Source organism: Pholcus phalangioides, unplaced genomic scaffold (assembly GCF_987345545.1).
Source record: "Pholcus phalangioides strain wild (caught in Gottingen) unplaced genomic scaffold, Ppha-v1.0 ptg000022l_1, whole genome shotgun sequence".
NCBI lineage: Eukaryota > Metazoa > Arthropoda > Arachnida > Araneae > Pholcidae > Pholcus > Pholcus phalangioides.
The window spans coordinates 11,360,179-11,373,839 of record NW_028301615.1 but is presented as its reverse complement, the minus strand read 5'-3'; the positions used below and the strand labels follow the sequence as shown (position 1 = coordinate 11,373,839).

Below are 13,661 nucleotides of genomic sequence, written 5' to 3'. Positions count from 1 at the left end.
GAGGCATATTTACGGTATGGGAGGGGCTATAGTCTCGAGCGGCTGATTTGGAGGAATGAATAGTCAAGAAAACTAGACTAGAATGGGTGGAAGGCGACAAAATTTGTATACCCCACAGGCGAAAAACCTATGGCACCCTCCACCTTCGGAGGGTCCTAAAATTATGTAGGCCTTGTCAATTGCTTGAATTTCCGCTTGAAAAAATGAGACACTTGTCCAAGCAGCACTCGCCATTTTATCATAGCACCGGATCCGATTATCGTGGAGTGCCCCTATGCCTCAGAGAAATGATTGAAAATGCTTGCATCTAATTTTACTCCTCCAAATTTTGCTGAGGAGTGAAAATACTCCTTCAAATGTCAGGTAATTTTTTTAATGGAATTAGTTTTCTGTTTTCATAAAAAATATTCTTTTTACAAAATTAGTAATTACACGAATAGTAATAAAAATACAGATTATAATGTCTTTATTATGATCAAAAACATAGATATTAATGCAGTACTTTGAAATAAATTATTGCACCAATCCATATTAATTATATACTAAAATACATCTAATGAAGGAAAGAGCTGTTGCTGAGGGACAAAATCATGTAATTAAAATCATATAGGCCTGCTGGAAGGACTTCATAGTCCCTTGGGGCTACATAGTGTATGTATTATATGTGTTCGTGTGTTTTGTGTCGTGTAACATATGTTTGTATTTGTATATTGTATTATATATTTGTATATTGTAATTTGCTGTTTGTTCGTTTTAATTAAAAAAAAAAAATTACCCCTTAAAATTTTGGAGAAAATCTTCTAGAAAATAGCTATAAAGTGTGCATTATATTGAGCAACATCATTAATTAAACTTGATGCTTCTGATGCTTCTTAATATAATACTCAACTGAATAGTTATTTTGTAAAAGGTATGTTTCGACTGACAAAATTTTATTTTTACCCGTTTGTTGGTCATGCACAAAGCAACTACGAAAGGTGCCTTTTTTTCATGGTGAATAAACATCACAAAATATGGCCGTTTAGAGTCTGAGAATGACTGAGAATCAGTGTTATCCCAAAAAATCGTTTTGAAGAGTAATTTCATTTCTCTCTAAATTTTAAGAGTTATTTTGTTAAAAAGAGGGGGTATTTTTTTTCAAATATAAAATAACATATAATTAATAATTCCATTACAAAAAAATTACCTAAAATTTGAAGGAGTGCTTTCACTCCTCAGCAAAATTTGGAGGAGTAAAATTGAATTTTGATGTGTGAATCATGCATCTAGATGCGTATTGGTGAATACTACTGCTACTAAACCAGACATACACCTCGTACATATTCCTCTGCGGAACTTCTAACGAATTGGTACATTTTGGAATGTGTGTGTACGTATAGTGAACCTTCCGTGAAGCTTGTTTCTGTGTAATGCTTGTTATATGTAGTTGTTGACATCTGCAATGAATTTTTTAAACTATGAGTTTTTTCTCAGCTCATAGTGAGTGAAGTGTAATAATTGTAATAATGAATTGTAAGTGTAATAATGAATAATTGTACCGTTGTAAGGCTGTTGCTCTCTGCGGCGAGACTTTTTAACCGGGAGTTCGGCTCGCATTCACGTCTCGAAGTTGGGAACCGCAGAAAACCAACTTCAGCCGACCACCACTGTGGCGACGGTGGGGTTTGAACCAGAGCCTCCCGACGCGAGTCCGTCACTATGACCACTCGACCAAAACAGTGGCTATTAGGAACACTGCAGTTAATGCTTCTGTGAAGACAGAGTTTTTGCTGCAGTGAAAATTCCGCATACTGTATATAAAAGGTAGCATGTTATTTTTTTCATTCTGCACAGATATCGAAATTCTGTGAGCTGGTCTGTGCTGGCGAAATTAAAGACAATATGCTCTCATCTGGGGGAAAACTAAGTTCGAAGGCTGAATGAAATTTTTCCTTTCCTCGCGAGCATCTCGGTGCCCATAATGCACCCCCAGCCTGGATCAAGGCCCCCCCCCCTTGACTAGTGGTTCTCAACCTTAGAGTAGCTGAAGCTCGGTTGATTGTTTTTTTTTGTGTGTGTGTGGATGGAAGGCCCGGTCATACACACGACTAATGGGGAAAAATGAAACAGTAAATCACTCACGGCCCGACGGCCCGGTTTGACCATGACCTTTGAAAGTAATGTCACTCACGTAGGTCACAGTTTGACTGATGCCAACGAAACGCACGAGTAGTGTGTAATACAGTGGATGACTAGCCTTGGAGGTGTGAATGCGAGTCCAAAGTCTCTGCGATGAAAAGAAAAAGAAAAATACAACTCAGAAGACATTCATTTATTTATAGATTTCTCACTTCCAATTTCGAATGTAGGTAGCAGCATTCGATATTGGACGTGAGAAATCGACAAATAAATAAATGTCTTCTGGTGTGCTTTTTTCAATTCAATTTAACCCTTTAAGTCGCATTGACGAGATATCTCGCCTCTTTGAAAGCCTCTTATTTAGGCATTGATAAGCCCAGATATTTTGTAAAGTGGATTTCTTAATGGAACACTTTTCCCCATACCGCTTAGTTTGCACCTGCCGGAAATCGGAAGAAAGTCTACTCCATTAAAAAGATATATTATTTTACAAAATATTTAATGATTTTCGCTGTGCCGCTTAAGGGTTAAGATAGATGGCAGTATTAAATTGAATTTTCGCACTTTTTATTATAAATGCCGTTTCGTATTTGCAGAATGAATGTATTATTTTAAAAAAAGAATTTTTATTTTCTACCAATCACTGTATGCACAAAAAACATAACCAATGTTTCACAAAATCAATTTCAATATCCAATATAATTCACAATTACAGCAATTATATAATCCTCTGTATGCAGTTCCGACAATGTTAATATGTGAAAACATTTTCGATCAATCATTTTGAAGAATCTTGTTACTTTTTGTTCTATTATCAATTTTTATTATATAATTTTTTATTCATGTGAGACACTATTTCAAAAGACACAACTACTGAAAGTTCATACGAATATATAAAAGTACACAAATACGTAGCATATAAAGAATGAAAAGTAACATGTAAATGCAAAACATCAGCAAATTAAGAAGCCACCAAGAAAAATGAAAGCTTGCTCTAGAAATACAAAATGTGTGTTGTAATATCGTGTGAGTTGACTAATAATATAATATAACAATAACAACACTGCTATAACACTGCTCCACAAAAAAAAATTGTTTCGCCGAATTAGCTTTAATTTTTGAGATAATGCATATTCTCAACGCAGTCTGCAGCCACCAATTTTTGCATCAAATTTTTTTATTTATTTTCCTATTTCATTCACTATATTAACACATTTATATCGTCATCAGACAGCAGTGGTTTATATGCATTTATCTTAAGTAATTTACATTCGCAGACTTTCAATGTGGTTTTTATAATGCTTTACCTCAAAAACTAGAGCCAATCTGAGAAAACCAACGCCAGATTGGGATCCAAAAAGCCCCAAAAACCACCCTAAAATCAGTGAAATACCTCTGGAAACAAAACCAGTGTTGAGCAGTGCAATCAATACATATATAAGCACTAAAAACATATATTTCACTCCCTTTTTCCTATTCTATAGTCAGGAAATGTTTCAGACTTTGCTGGAGTTGTCTTCACTATTTGCTGATATTGCGATGCATGCGATGCAAGTGATACAGAGAATCATAAACAGGATTATCATTATGAAGGTGATGTTGAATGTCCAGAAAGCGAAAAGGTAAACAGTCTTGTGGCAATAATCGTCGTGAAAATCCAATTCGTATTCTGGTTCATAGATGCCGTACACCCAGGAACATCCTGAACAAGAAAATAATGATTTATACTTCAGGAAAAAAATGGAATGAAGTTATCACTCTTTGCATTTTATTTAATTTAGTGAACTCCTTCACTTGCAGGATTTTGACAACAAATGTAGACAATCTCTATATGAAGTATCGCAGATATTCTCTTGATCGCATGTTAGAAATAGAAGGGGGTGGGGGAGAGTACCGTAAATTTCTCTTTCGTCCGCACCCTCTCTCTTTCATTCTCCCTTTCCTTTCTGTTTCTTATGCATACATAGTAGAAAAACACAAAAGTATATTGAAAAGAAAAATCACTAACCAGGGTATAGAAAGAACGAGGAAGGCAAAGAAACTTTCATTCGTAGGGTTACAATGAAGCTTCGCAATGATGAGAAAAGAGGTAAAAAAGCCAGGGAGAGTTCGAGCAAATTTATTGCGTTTGCGTTTTGATGAGATATCTCGTCCCTGACCGTTAAGGGGAAAAAATGTTTTCACGCTTAGAATGTTTTTTCATTGTTTTTTAAAAAGAAACGTAGTCAATGGGATCCACTGTATTTGCAGTACTGTACTGTTTTTTTTCACCGAGTTTCGAAAAAAAAACTTATACACATACCTGCTATGAACCATATGAATAGAAATATTTGCAATATGGCTTCTAAGCAGAAACATCTCCTGCGATGAGTTTGTGCCAAAGTTTTTGAGCCTTTTGGAGCACATTTCGTACAAACTGCCACAATGTGCAGAATTATGCCGAAGAAGCCTGATACAATCAGATACTCCGGAATTCGAGGTTCTGCTGGACATCTGTCTTTATAAACTGCGCCTGAAATGAAACATTGATGGAATCTGTCATTCCATTACTTGGGGATTATCTTTAAAATTCAGGGTGCCCCATAAATTCGTAAATTGAAGGAATTTATATATTTGAATGAAGTTTGCAAAAAAAAAAAAAGGAGGATTTCTTTTGGTGCAGAAAACAAAATTAGTTCAACTTTTTGTCGATAGAGGGCACTACACGGAAGCAAATCAGAGTCCTATAAAATGCATAGTTTACGATAAGCAACCTCATTGCTGAATTCCTCTATCACTGGCGCTCACACAAGGTTTTCATTGTAATGCCGACATTGGTGGATTTCACTATTGGTGAAACTGTTTCATCACGACTCGCCGTGCCGGCTGAAGTTTTACGAACATTTCAGGCACAGAATAGATTGGAGAAAGATTCAGCTTCAATCACTCCTGTTGGACTTCCGTGCAGTACCCTCTGTCGACAAGAACCTCAACCAAAATTCTTTTCTGTACGAAATTCCCCTTCGGGAGAATTTTTTGCAAACTTTTTGCAAACCGCATTCAAGTATACAAATTCCTTCAATTCTTATGAATATAAAACTGCAGTAAAACCTCGTTAAGTTTCACTCCGCTTAAGTCGTCATTTTTCTCCGGTCCTGTCCAGCTTCCATAGATAGTAATGTTCATAAACCCTGAATTACTCGTCGCTAATTTCGGTTAGCTCGTCACTACGGAAAAGTTTGAGCGAGAGGAACAGGTGAGATTTCTACGGGTCCCTTTAAAGAAAGAGCTTATTAAAACGGCATTGATATGTTCAAAGGTGACCATAAAAACTTTTCGTACAAAAACGAAACAGCTCAAGTAACGAAAGTTTTTCTGAGGAAGTTCGTATGTCATCTAAAAAACAAAAGTTCTTGAAAAATTTGGGACTGTCCGGCTGGAACTGATTTCTGCATGGGCTCCGCTAAGTTGGGGCTTCAAATTTAAACTAAAATATCTTTGTTAAAGTTCCCCTGCCTTTATTCCCCACGTTGAGGCATTCTAACGTCTGCTTTTCCTGCCCATTGTCAAGTCAAAAGTGGGCCCTGCGTTAAACATTATCTTATTGCTGTATCACGAACTATTAACAAAGAATTCAAAGCCCAAAACTAAATGTGATGTATGCGTAAAATTAGTATGTAATAGCTCTGTTGGAAAAGCTAACTATATCCCAACAGCTGTTCTGATTAGTCTAAATTAAAATTTTTGATTTTAATCCTAAGTGTATCAGTATATTCTACCGTAAGAAGTTAAATACTGAAACTAAATATTTTTTTAAATAAATAATTTAATGAATAAAAAAATATTTTTTCTTTTCTGATCTATGTTTTGTTAATATTGCATTTTTAATTCATATTTTAATCATTGTTATATTACTTTAAACTTATACGATTTTCACAATATTGCACAATATTGCTCTGCTTAAACCGTCATAATTTTGCGATTACTTGTGAATGACGACTTATCGAGGTTTTACTGTATTTACGAATTTATTTGACACTCTGTGTACTACGATGTCTACGTTCTAAAAAAATAATGCAATTTCTTTCTTCTTCCATCAACCAGCCTCTCAATTAGGACACATCAAGTGATAATCAAAATTGAATAGAAAGCATTGAATGATATGAGTAGATACATACCTATGACCAATTGAACTATCGATAAAAAAGGAGCTCCACCAACTATGACGATCCATCCGACTATAGGGAAAAAGAAGAAAGATACTATCACCGTTCGAAATGAAATGTCTCATCCATCAAATCACAAAAATCATCCTCCTGCGTAATTATTTATGACGGTAACGTGCTACTTTAACAGCTTCAGTATTCATGACTCTGTTCAACCTAAAACTGATCAATTTACAACCAAAACGATTTCGCCAGGCTTTCACCAATCTAGATATAACAATTGATGTTATACAAATACAAATACAAATACAACGCCACAAGAGGCAAATTGCCCAACGAGGTGGCTGACTTAAGAACATCATGGATCCCCGAGCCATTTTTTGGAGGCCATACCTACTACTGCTACACCACACATGCACCCCCCCCCCGCGGAACCCCCCAACGAACCCCAACGAATCGGTACATGCGGGAATGTGCGTGTACGTGTAGTGCAACCTGACGTAAAGTTTTGTTTCTGTGTAATGCTTGTTATGTGTAGTGATGTCATCTGCCCCCAGTTTTTCTAACTATGAGTGAAGTGTTATGGTTGAATGATTTACCGTTGTAGGACTGTTGCTCTCTGTGGCGAGACTTTTTAACGGGGAGATCGGCTCGCATTTGCGCCTTGAAGTTGGGAACCACAGAAAACCAACTTCAGCCGACCACCACTGTGGTGTTCGAACCCGGATCCTCGCATCAGGAGTCCGGCACTATAACGGGGTTGTCATGTTTAAAAAAAAATTCCGATACATTTTTTGGTGAGCCGTAAACTTAAAATACACTTAGCCTTTTCCCCGTCCGCAAAATCTCATCAGCTCTGTCCTTCCTGATTTCAAACGCATATTGGGATTAGAGCCGTGCACCAAGAGAGGAGAATATACGAGCCCCCCATGCACTCTCCCCAGATGATCAAAAAGTTAATTTTGATACAAACAAATATTTTTTACAAAAATTAAAATATCGGAAGAAAATACCTTGACATGTTATTATAATCAATTTTATGTTATCATTATTATTGTAATCAATATTTGTGTTATTTTATTATTTTTAATGACATTTGAAAGCTAAGAACTCAAAATTTCTCTTTTGCGACCCACCTCCCTAAGAATTTTGTGCCCCCCTCAAAAGTCGACCCTGCGTACGTCTCTGATTTGATCGAGAATATACATAGGGAGGCTGACCACCACCGTCTGACACTGGTGTAATAAATTTTTCTATGTATTATTAGATTATTTTTCATATGATTACAGACTGAACACACTATATTTCTAGCTTGTGTTTTAGTAATTACCGGTTTACGATGTTGATCAGTCTCAGTGTCAAGATGGTTGCTTAAAAACAACCATTTGAGTAATTTGGAGTAATTCTTTTCCATTCAGCTAGTTTTCCATCGAGAAAATTGTTTACACGAGTAGTAGTTTCTTTGCTTGTCCCGTAAATCATCGCAGCTTGTTTTCTCTTCCATATCGTACAGAAGCATAGACGGTACAGAAAGGGGAGGGAGTCGATTCACCATTCACGAATAATGGTATCATTAGCATAGGTGGCAGAGCGAAAGTAGATAATTCCCCCCCCCCTCCACCCGATCAGCATCACATCCTCGGTGACCTCCCCGCCCCCCCCCCATCCGTTCCGTTTATGTACTGGAGTCCAGCAAATCACTCAAGGAAAACGCATATGACGCGCCGAGTGGACACAGAAAAGTTTAGCCAATTATCCCCCCCTCAATAAATGTGACAGGACGTGGAGAGGACGGCGGTCTGTAAAGGTCAACTGACTTAAATGTTATAATGCATAATCACCAAGCATCTTGGTGAATTTGATAAATTTATTACTTTTACCAATGATTATGAATTATGCACAAGTGTAAATGGTGAATTCAATAAAAACAATATATATATATATATATATATATATATATATCATTTTTACTGATGATTATACATAATACCCTAGCGTACCTTGTGAATTTGATAAATACTTGAAATTTATCGCTTTCACCGGTGATTATGCCTGACCCTTTTTTTTCAAATTTAAATTTTTGTTTTGAGAAGAAATGATGCACATCGCTTTCAAATGTTTTCAGCCAAGATGATGCAGGTTATACTCATCTTCACGTACATTTTTTTCCAGAATTTTACTTATAAATTTTAAGTAATAAATCACACTTTCCCGGAGGCAGCTTCTCCTGGAAGCCATCTTAGAAAACCCCTGAAAGCTCAACTTTAAGTGCTGCCCTCTGATGAAAGCCCCAATAGTTCATGTCACTCTATTTCTAACTAAAACCTTACACAAGCCATGGCTTAACTTCCTGATGTCAAAAGAATAAATTCTACAGAGAGAAAAATCAGCCCACACATTTGTGGCATAAGGGTCTGAAAGGCATAATTCCCTAGTGCAGAGTGGTTCTCAAACTTTTCCACCCGCGGTGCCCCTGGCAAAGGTTGGAGGTGCACAATTTGAGAACCCCTGCCCTAGTGTAATTGGTGTAATAAATGTTAAAAGAATTCCCAAATGCGAGTTCTAGTATATTTTAATAAATTAATAGTCAAACCCCGATATACCATTAAATAAATTTCATTATTTAACGATTTTTTTTTTCGATTGGGTTAGATTTGGCCATCCTTTTTCCCTTTTTTCGGTCATTTTCTCACATTTCGGGGGAGGGGACCAGACCCTCAAGTCCCCCTCCCCCTCGCTACGCCCTTGCAACAAGTCCTTTTCAGATGACAAAATAAAATTGCCAAAACAATGAAAGATTTTATAAAATTGTAAATTAATAATCTATGACATAGCTTCCCAAACTTTTGGTTCCATCGCTCCCCCCAACTCAAGCCCAACGATAGGATCCTGTACTAAACGCCTAAGCTTTCAAACCACCCGGACCCTTACATTTTTTTGGGAAACACATAAGGATTGTGAGTAAACTATTTGCCTCGCTCTTGTTGAACCCTGCGATTATTTTTGCACGAAGTCCCGCGGGTGGTAAGAGAAACCCTTGCTGATATTTGGGAATTATCTCGTGAGTTAAGTAAAATATGTATTTTCAAGACTTACTATTTGCAAATAATATGCAGATTGTCTTGGTGAAGAATTCCACCAAGCCTTTCGATACGTTCCACTCGTGTTGAATTCTAGCGACCGGAGATCTGAATATCGACGGGGCTTCTGAAAACGGAAATTTGTTCTTAATTACATTGGAATATAAACACAGCAATTTTACGTATGTTGACAGTTCAGGCACACACTACTACTAATACCTCAATATTCTTCTGGAGAATACTTAACGAATCGGTAAATGCCGGAACGTGTGTTCTGAGTCTACGTATTGCGTGTACAAGTAATGCTGCCTTCTGTATTTCGTAACGAAAATGGCGGGTGCTTGAATTTTCGTTTTATGTGAGTATCGGTCTCTGCGAAGAGACTTTTTCCTACTAGGAGACCGGCTCGCATTCACGCCTCGAAGTAGGAAAACGGCAGAAAACCATCTTCATTCGACCACCACTATACCGCCAACAGGATTCGAACCTTGATCCTGGCGATTCCAGTCCAGCACGATGCCCATATTACCCCATAGCAGCGTTTTGACGAGTATTTTATTTTCCTTTCTTTCAAACCGAGCAAAACGCTGGATTCACCATGGGTAATTTACTATCGAATGAGTTGTGCTGGAGATGTGCACGTGTCCGTAACAGTCTGAGTACGTATCCAGAGTTGAGCGTGGATTTTCAGTGCTGCCACCTATTTTTCAAACTATGAGTGAAGTGTAATGAGTGAATATTTGTACCGTTGTGGGTCTGATTCTCTTTGCGGCGAGACTTTTTAACGCTGAGATGATCTCGCATTCAATTTGAAGTTGAGAACCACAGAAAACCAACTTCATAAGAGTCTGCTGAGGGCGTATATAGTGTTGCTGTTGGATTCGAACCCGGGTCCGCCACACGACCACACAGCAGCGTAGTCCAAACACTGCAAATAATAAAGGACTATTATCAGTTGGTGATGTATCCTGGATTATTCAGGCTATGTCACCGAGACCAGCTTGCGCAGTAAACTCGGCTGTGGAGTGCATGAGTTAAAAAACTCGATGGCTTGAAAGAAAAAGAAAAAACACCGAAACAACATTCAAAATACGCCCACAATTTCAACATCACATCGGTTTCTTCACAAGCATACCATTCTCGCAGATATTTTTTTAGGAACAGAGTGCTTCGTAAAGCAAATGGTGTTAGGTGCATTCAAAGCATTACAATCTTCACTTCAAAATATGGAAGGTATATGACAGCACCATGGCAGGAACACGAAACAAGCATAATGCTCATAACATAAATACGTTAGAGGCCACACACACATATACACAGAACACGCATTCCGGCATGTGACGATTCGCTTTACATTCCGCGGAGGAATGTGTACGAGGTTAATGTACGGTGGTGAAGTAGTGCTAAGTGCATATCTCACCTGATGGTGTTTTTTTATCGTCACCTTCATAGTCTTCAGTCGCTTTCCTGCTTTTGTAAGGTGGAAGAGGCAAAGTCGGCGTGTCTTTGACTCTGTCCACCGTGTCACCTAGAACTATGACTTCACGCTCATCTTGGCGAGTATCGGTGTTACCTTCCATTAGTGGCTTCTCGACATCTTGTTTCTCGTCCACGTCTTTAGGATCTTCCTCTTTGCTTCCGATTTCGACACGAACTATTTTTTTCTCGGATGGTTCCAATTCGCCTGTGCTTGTCGTTGCTGGGGGCAAGACGTTGCTCTCCCCGAAGCTGCGCCTGTTGTCTTCTATGTCGGACATTATCCGCCCGTTTAGACAATTATTATCTTCACCTTGAAGAATAATCGAATTAATTGCTATCGCATGTAAATATCTTACATTCAGTTTAACCCTTTATCTACCACGTTATAAGAAAATGAAATAATCATTATGTAAATTTTTGGTAGGTCAGTTTAGTTCTAATTAAAGACTAAAAGAAAAAAGATTCAAAAAATTATTTAGTATATAATGAATTATTTAACGGGGTCTTTTGAATTTTTTCGTCAGCACTATACTGGCAATAAAAATATGAAATACCAATTCAAATATGGTAAATAATATATAATGCAAATACAATAAACAACGCCACAACAGGCAAATGCCCAACGAGGTGGCTGATAAATAATTTTTATTTGTACCACCCAAAGAAAACCATAATTTGTGTTTTATACATTTGCAAGATATACATCCAGCTTTCTGTATATCTTGCATTAACAAGTGGAGAGCGACATCATGTCATATATTTTATACATTTGTTAGGAGACATTTTGTGGGAAGTAGTGTTCTACAAGGAAAAGTGTAATATGCTCAAACACTTTAACAGGGACAAAACCATCTGAATGAATTTTTTCAATTAACATATTCAAAAAACTACTTGTCCTACACTTGTGGCCACAACTGTAGGGGGGCGGTGGCAGGCGAGTCTGGTGCGTCGGGAGCCGGACAAAGGCAGAGGGGCTGCAAATTACACCCTGTAATACTCTCTTTAAACATTACAAGGGGGAGCCAATATGCGTGCTTACCCCTCGGCCAATCAAGAATCTAGTTGCGGCCCAGCTTTTGCTGTCATCTGGTAATCGTAAAAAGTATAGTTTTTTCAACCTTTTATACTTCAAAATACCAACACCCAAAAATGTATGTAAGGGATGTTACGGGGTTTATAAAAAGTTGGTAGTACCGTCAAGTAGTCAAGGGGTTGAAATTATTTTCCGACATGTTAGCATAGTCATTCAGAATCGGTTTTGAACTGTAGGTCTGATTGACTCTAGTGAGTGTAAAATGTCCTTGGAGCAAATCACATATAGAATCAAAGCTGAATGATGCGCTTTTCAAAATCAGTTTTTTTTTTTTAAATATAACTTCCATTTCCGTAATCTCATGAATTAATAATAAATTATCGCTTATAATTTCGAGGCAATTTATAATTTATATTGAATACAGTCAATAAAAAAATAGTTTTTAAAAATTTTATTGACGCCACTTACCTGCTCTTCTTCAGATCGTCCATTCAAAGTAGGCTAAGATGTTGAGATATGAATTCAGTAGATGTTGTGTAAAGGTGGGTTACAAAGGAACATAATTCTGTTTTTTCCTCTTCGTGGGGGTTTTTCACAAAATGGAGAAAACATATTTTTGTTTACTTGTAGATCATTCATATGTGAAAGCGCATAAAGAACTTTTTTACTTTGACTCTCGATGATTACACTGCCCAACAAAAAAAAGTTAGTGTTCAAAAGGAAATTTTAACGGTTTTATATATATATATATATTAGGGCTGCTAATTTTAAAACTGGCATTGGTTTTGCCGAATTCGCTCTAGTTTTTGAGATAATGCATATTCCAAACATATCGATATAGAAGAAGCAGAAACTAATTTTTGCGTCGAATTTTTACTTTCAATTTTTTATTTATTTTGACATTTTATATATTAGCACTTACAATTACTTCTCATCGTGAGAATACGGGTTTGAATTTCATTGGCAGTCGAAAGCTCGTGGTGGTCAGCTGGAGTTGGTTTGCTGCAGTTTTCCGACGTCACGGCGCGAATGCGAGCCGATCTCCCATGGAAAAATCAAGCGCTTATCAACTTCACTGCAAAAAATTAAAGCCAGATCGCAGCGTCAGCAAGAACACGAAAGAAACACAACTCTGACAACATAAATACTTTAAGGCCAAGCATATACTCACAAGTTCCGGCATGTACTGATCCGTTAGAAATTCTACAGAGAAATGCGTACGAGTTGCATATACGGTTAAGTAGAAGAAGAAGTAGTGGTTTACACACATCAGCAGTTCGATATGCCACGGAGGTTGTACCAAAAATTAAAATGACGTCAGCCAACAATCCTATGATAATACTGTATTTCAGCAGCATAATTTCAGAAATTTCAGAACGTGTACCGTGTAGTGAGAAACGCTAAAGATCACTGATTTACATCATTAAAACTATTCTATGAGAAGTATCACACTTTACGTGAAACTAATTTTGAAATGTTTAAAAGATGTTCAAATTTTCAGGATGTCCCCGAAACCAAAACCAGAAACTTATCGAAACAAATTTTCTCAGGCCGACATGCCCTGCACCTTGGCATTATCGACTGTATACGTTTAGTTTGAGCCGTTTTTTACTCAGCTGTTTTAAATTGACTCTATTCTAGTCTGGTTCCAGTCTAGTTCGGTAGCCGCTGTGCGGTCGTGTAGGCATCATGCGCATCGTGAGAATCCAGGTTCGAACCCCGTTGACTGTACAGTGGTGGTCGGCTGAAGTTGGTTTTCTGTGGTTGAGGTGCAAATACGAACTGGTCCCCCATTTCAAAAAAGGC

General features: G+C 37.5%; 1 protein-coding gene across 1 annotated transcript; it reads right to left on the bottom strand.

Moving 5' to 3' along the window:
- Nucleotides 1-2,724: 2,724 nt before the first annotated feature.
- On the bottom strand, nt 2,725-12,402 carry LOC149069460 (uncharacterized). The gene is made up of 6 exons (XM_089249806.1): nt 12,324-12,402; nt 10,764-11,132; nt 9,360-9,470; nt 6,276-6,335; nt 4,421-4,630; nt 2,725-3,820 (listed from the first exon to the last, which is right to left on the bottom strand). Exons 2-6 carry the CDS (start codon nt 11,098-11,100, stop codon nt 3,615-3,617), a joined length of 924 nt encoding a protein of 307 aa, XP_089105932.1. The 5' UTR covers nt 11,101-11,132; nt 12,324-12,402; the 3' UTR covers nt 2,725-3,614.
- Between the last annotated feature and the right edge of the window lie 1,259 nt (nt 12,403-13,661).

Coding starts and splice junctions, on each gene's coding strand:
- LOC149069460 (XM_089249806.1), bottom strand. CDS start 11,100: ATGTCCGACATAGAAGACAACAGGCGCAGCTTCGGGGAGAGCAACGTC. Junction 4,631..6,275: donor GATAGTTCAATTGGTCATAG/GTATGTATCTAC, acceptor GTTTCATTTCAG/GCGCAGTTTATAAAGACAGA. Junction 3,821..4,420: donor ATTCATATGGTTCATAGCAG/GTATGTGTATAA, acceptor TTTCTTGTTCAG/GATGTTCCTGGGTGTACGGC.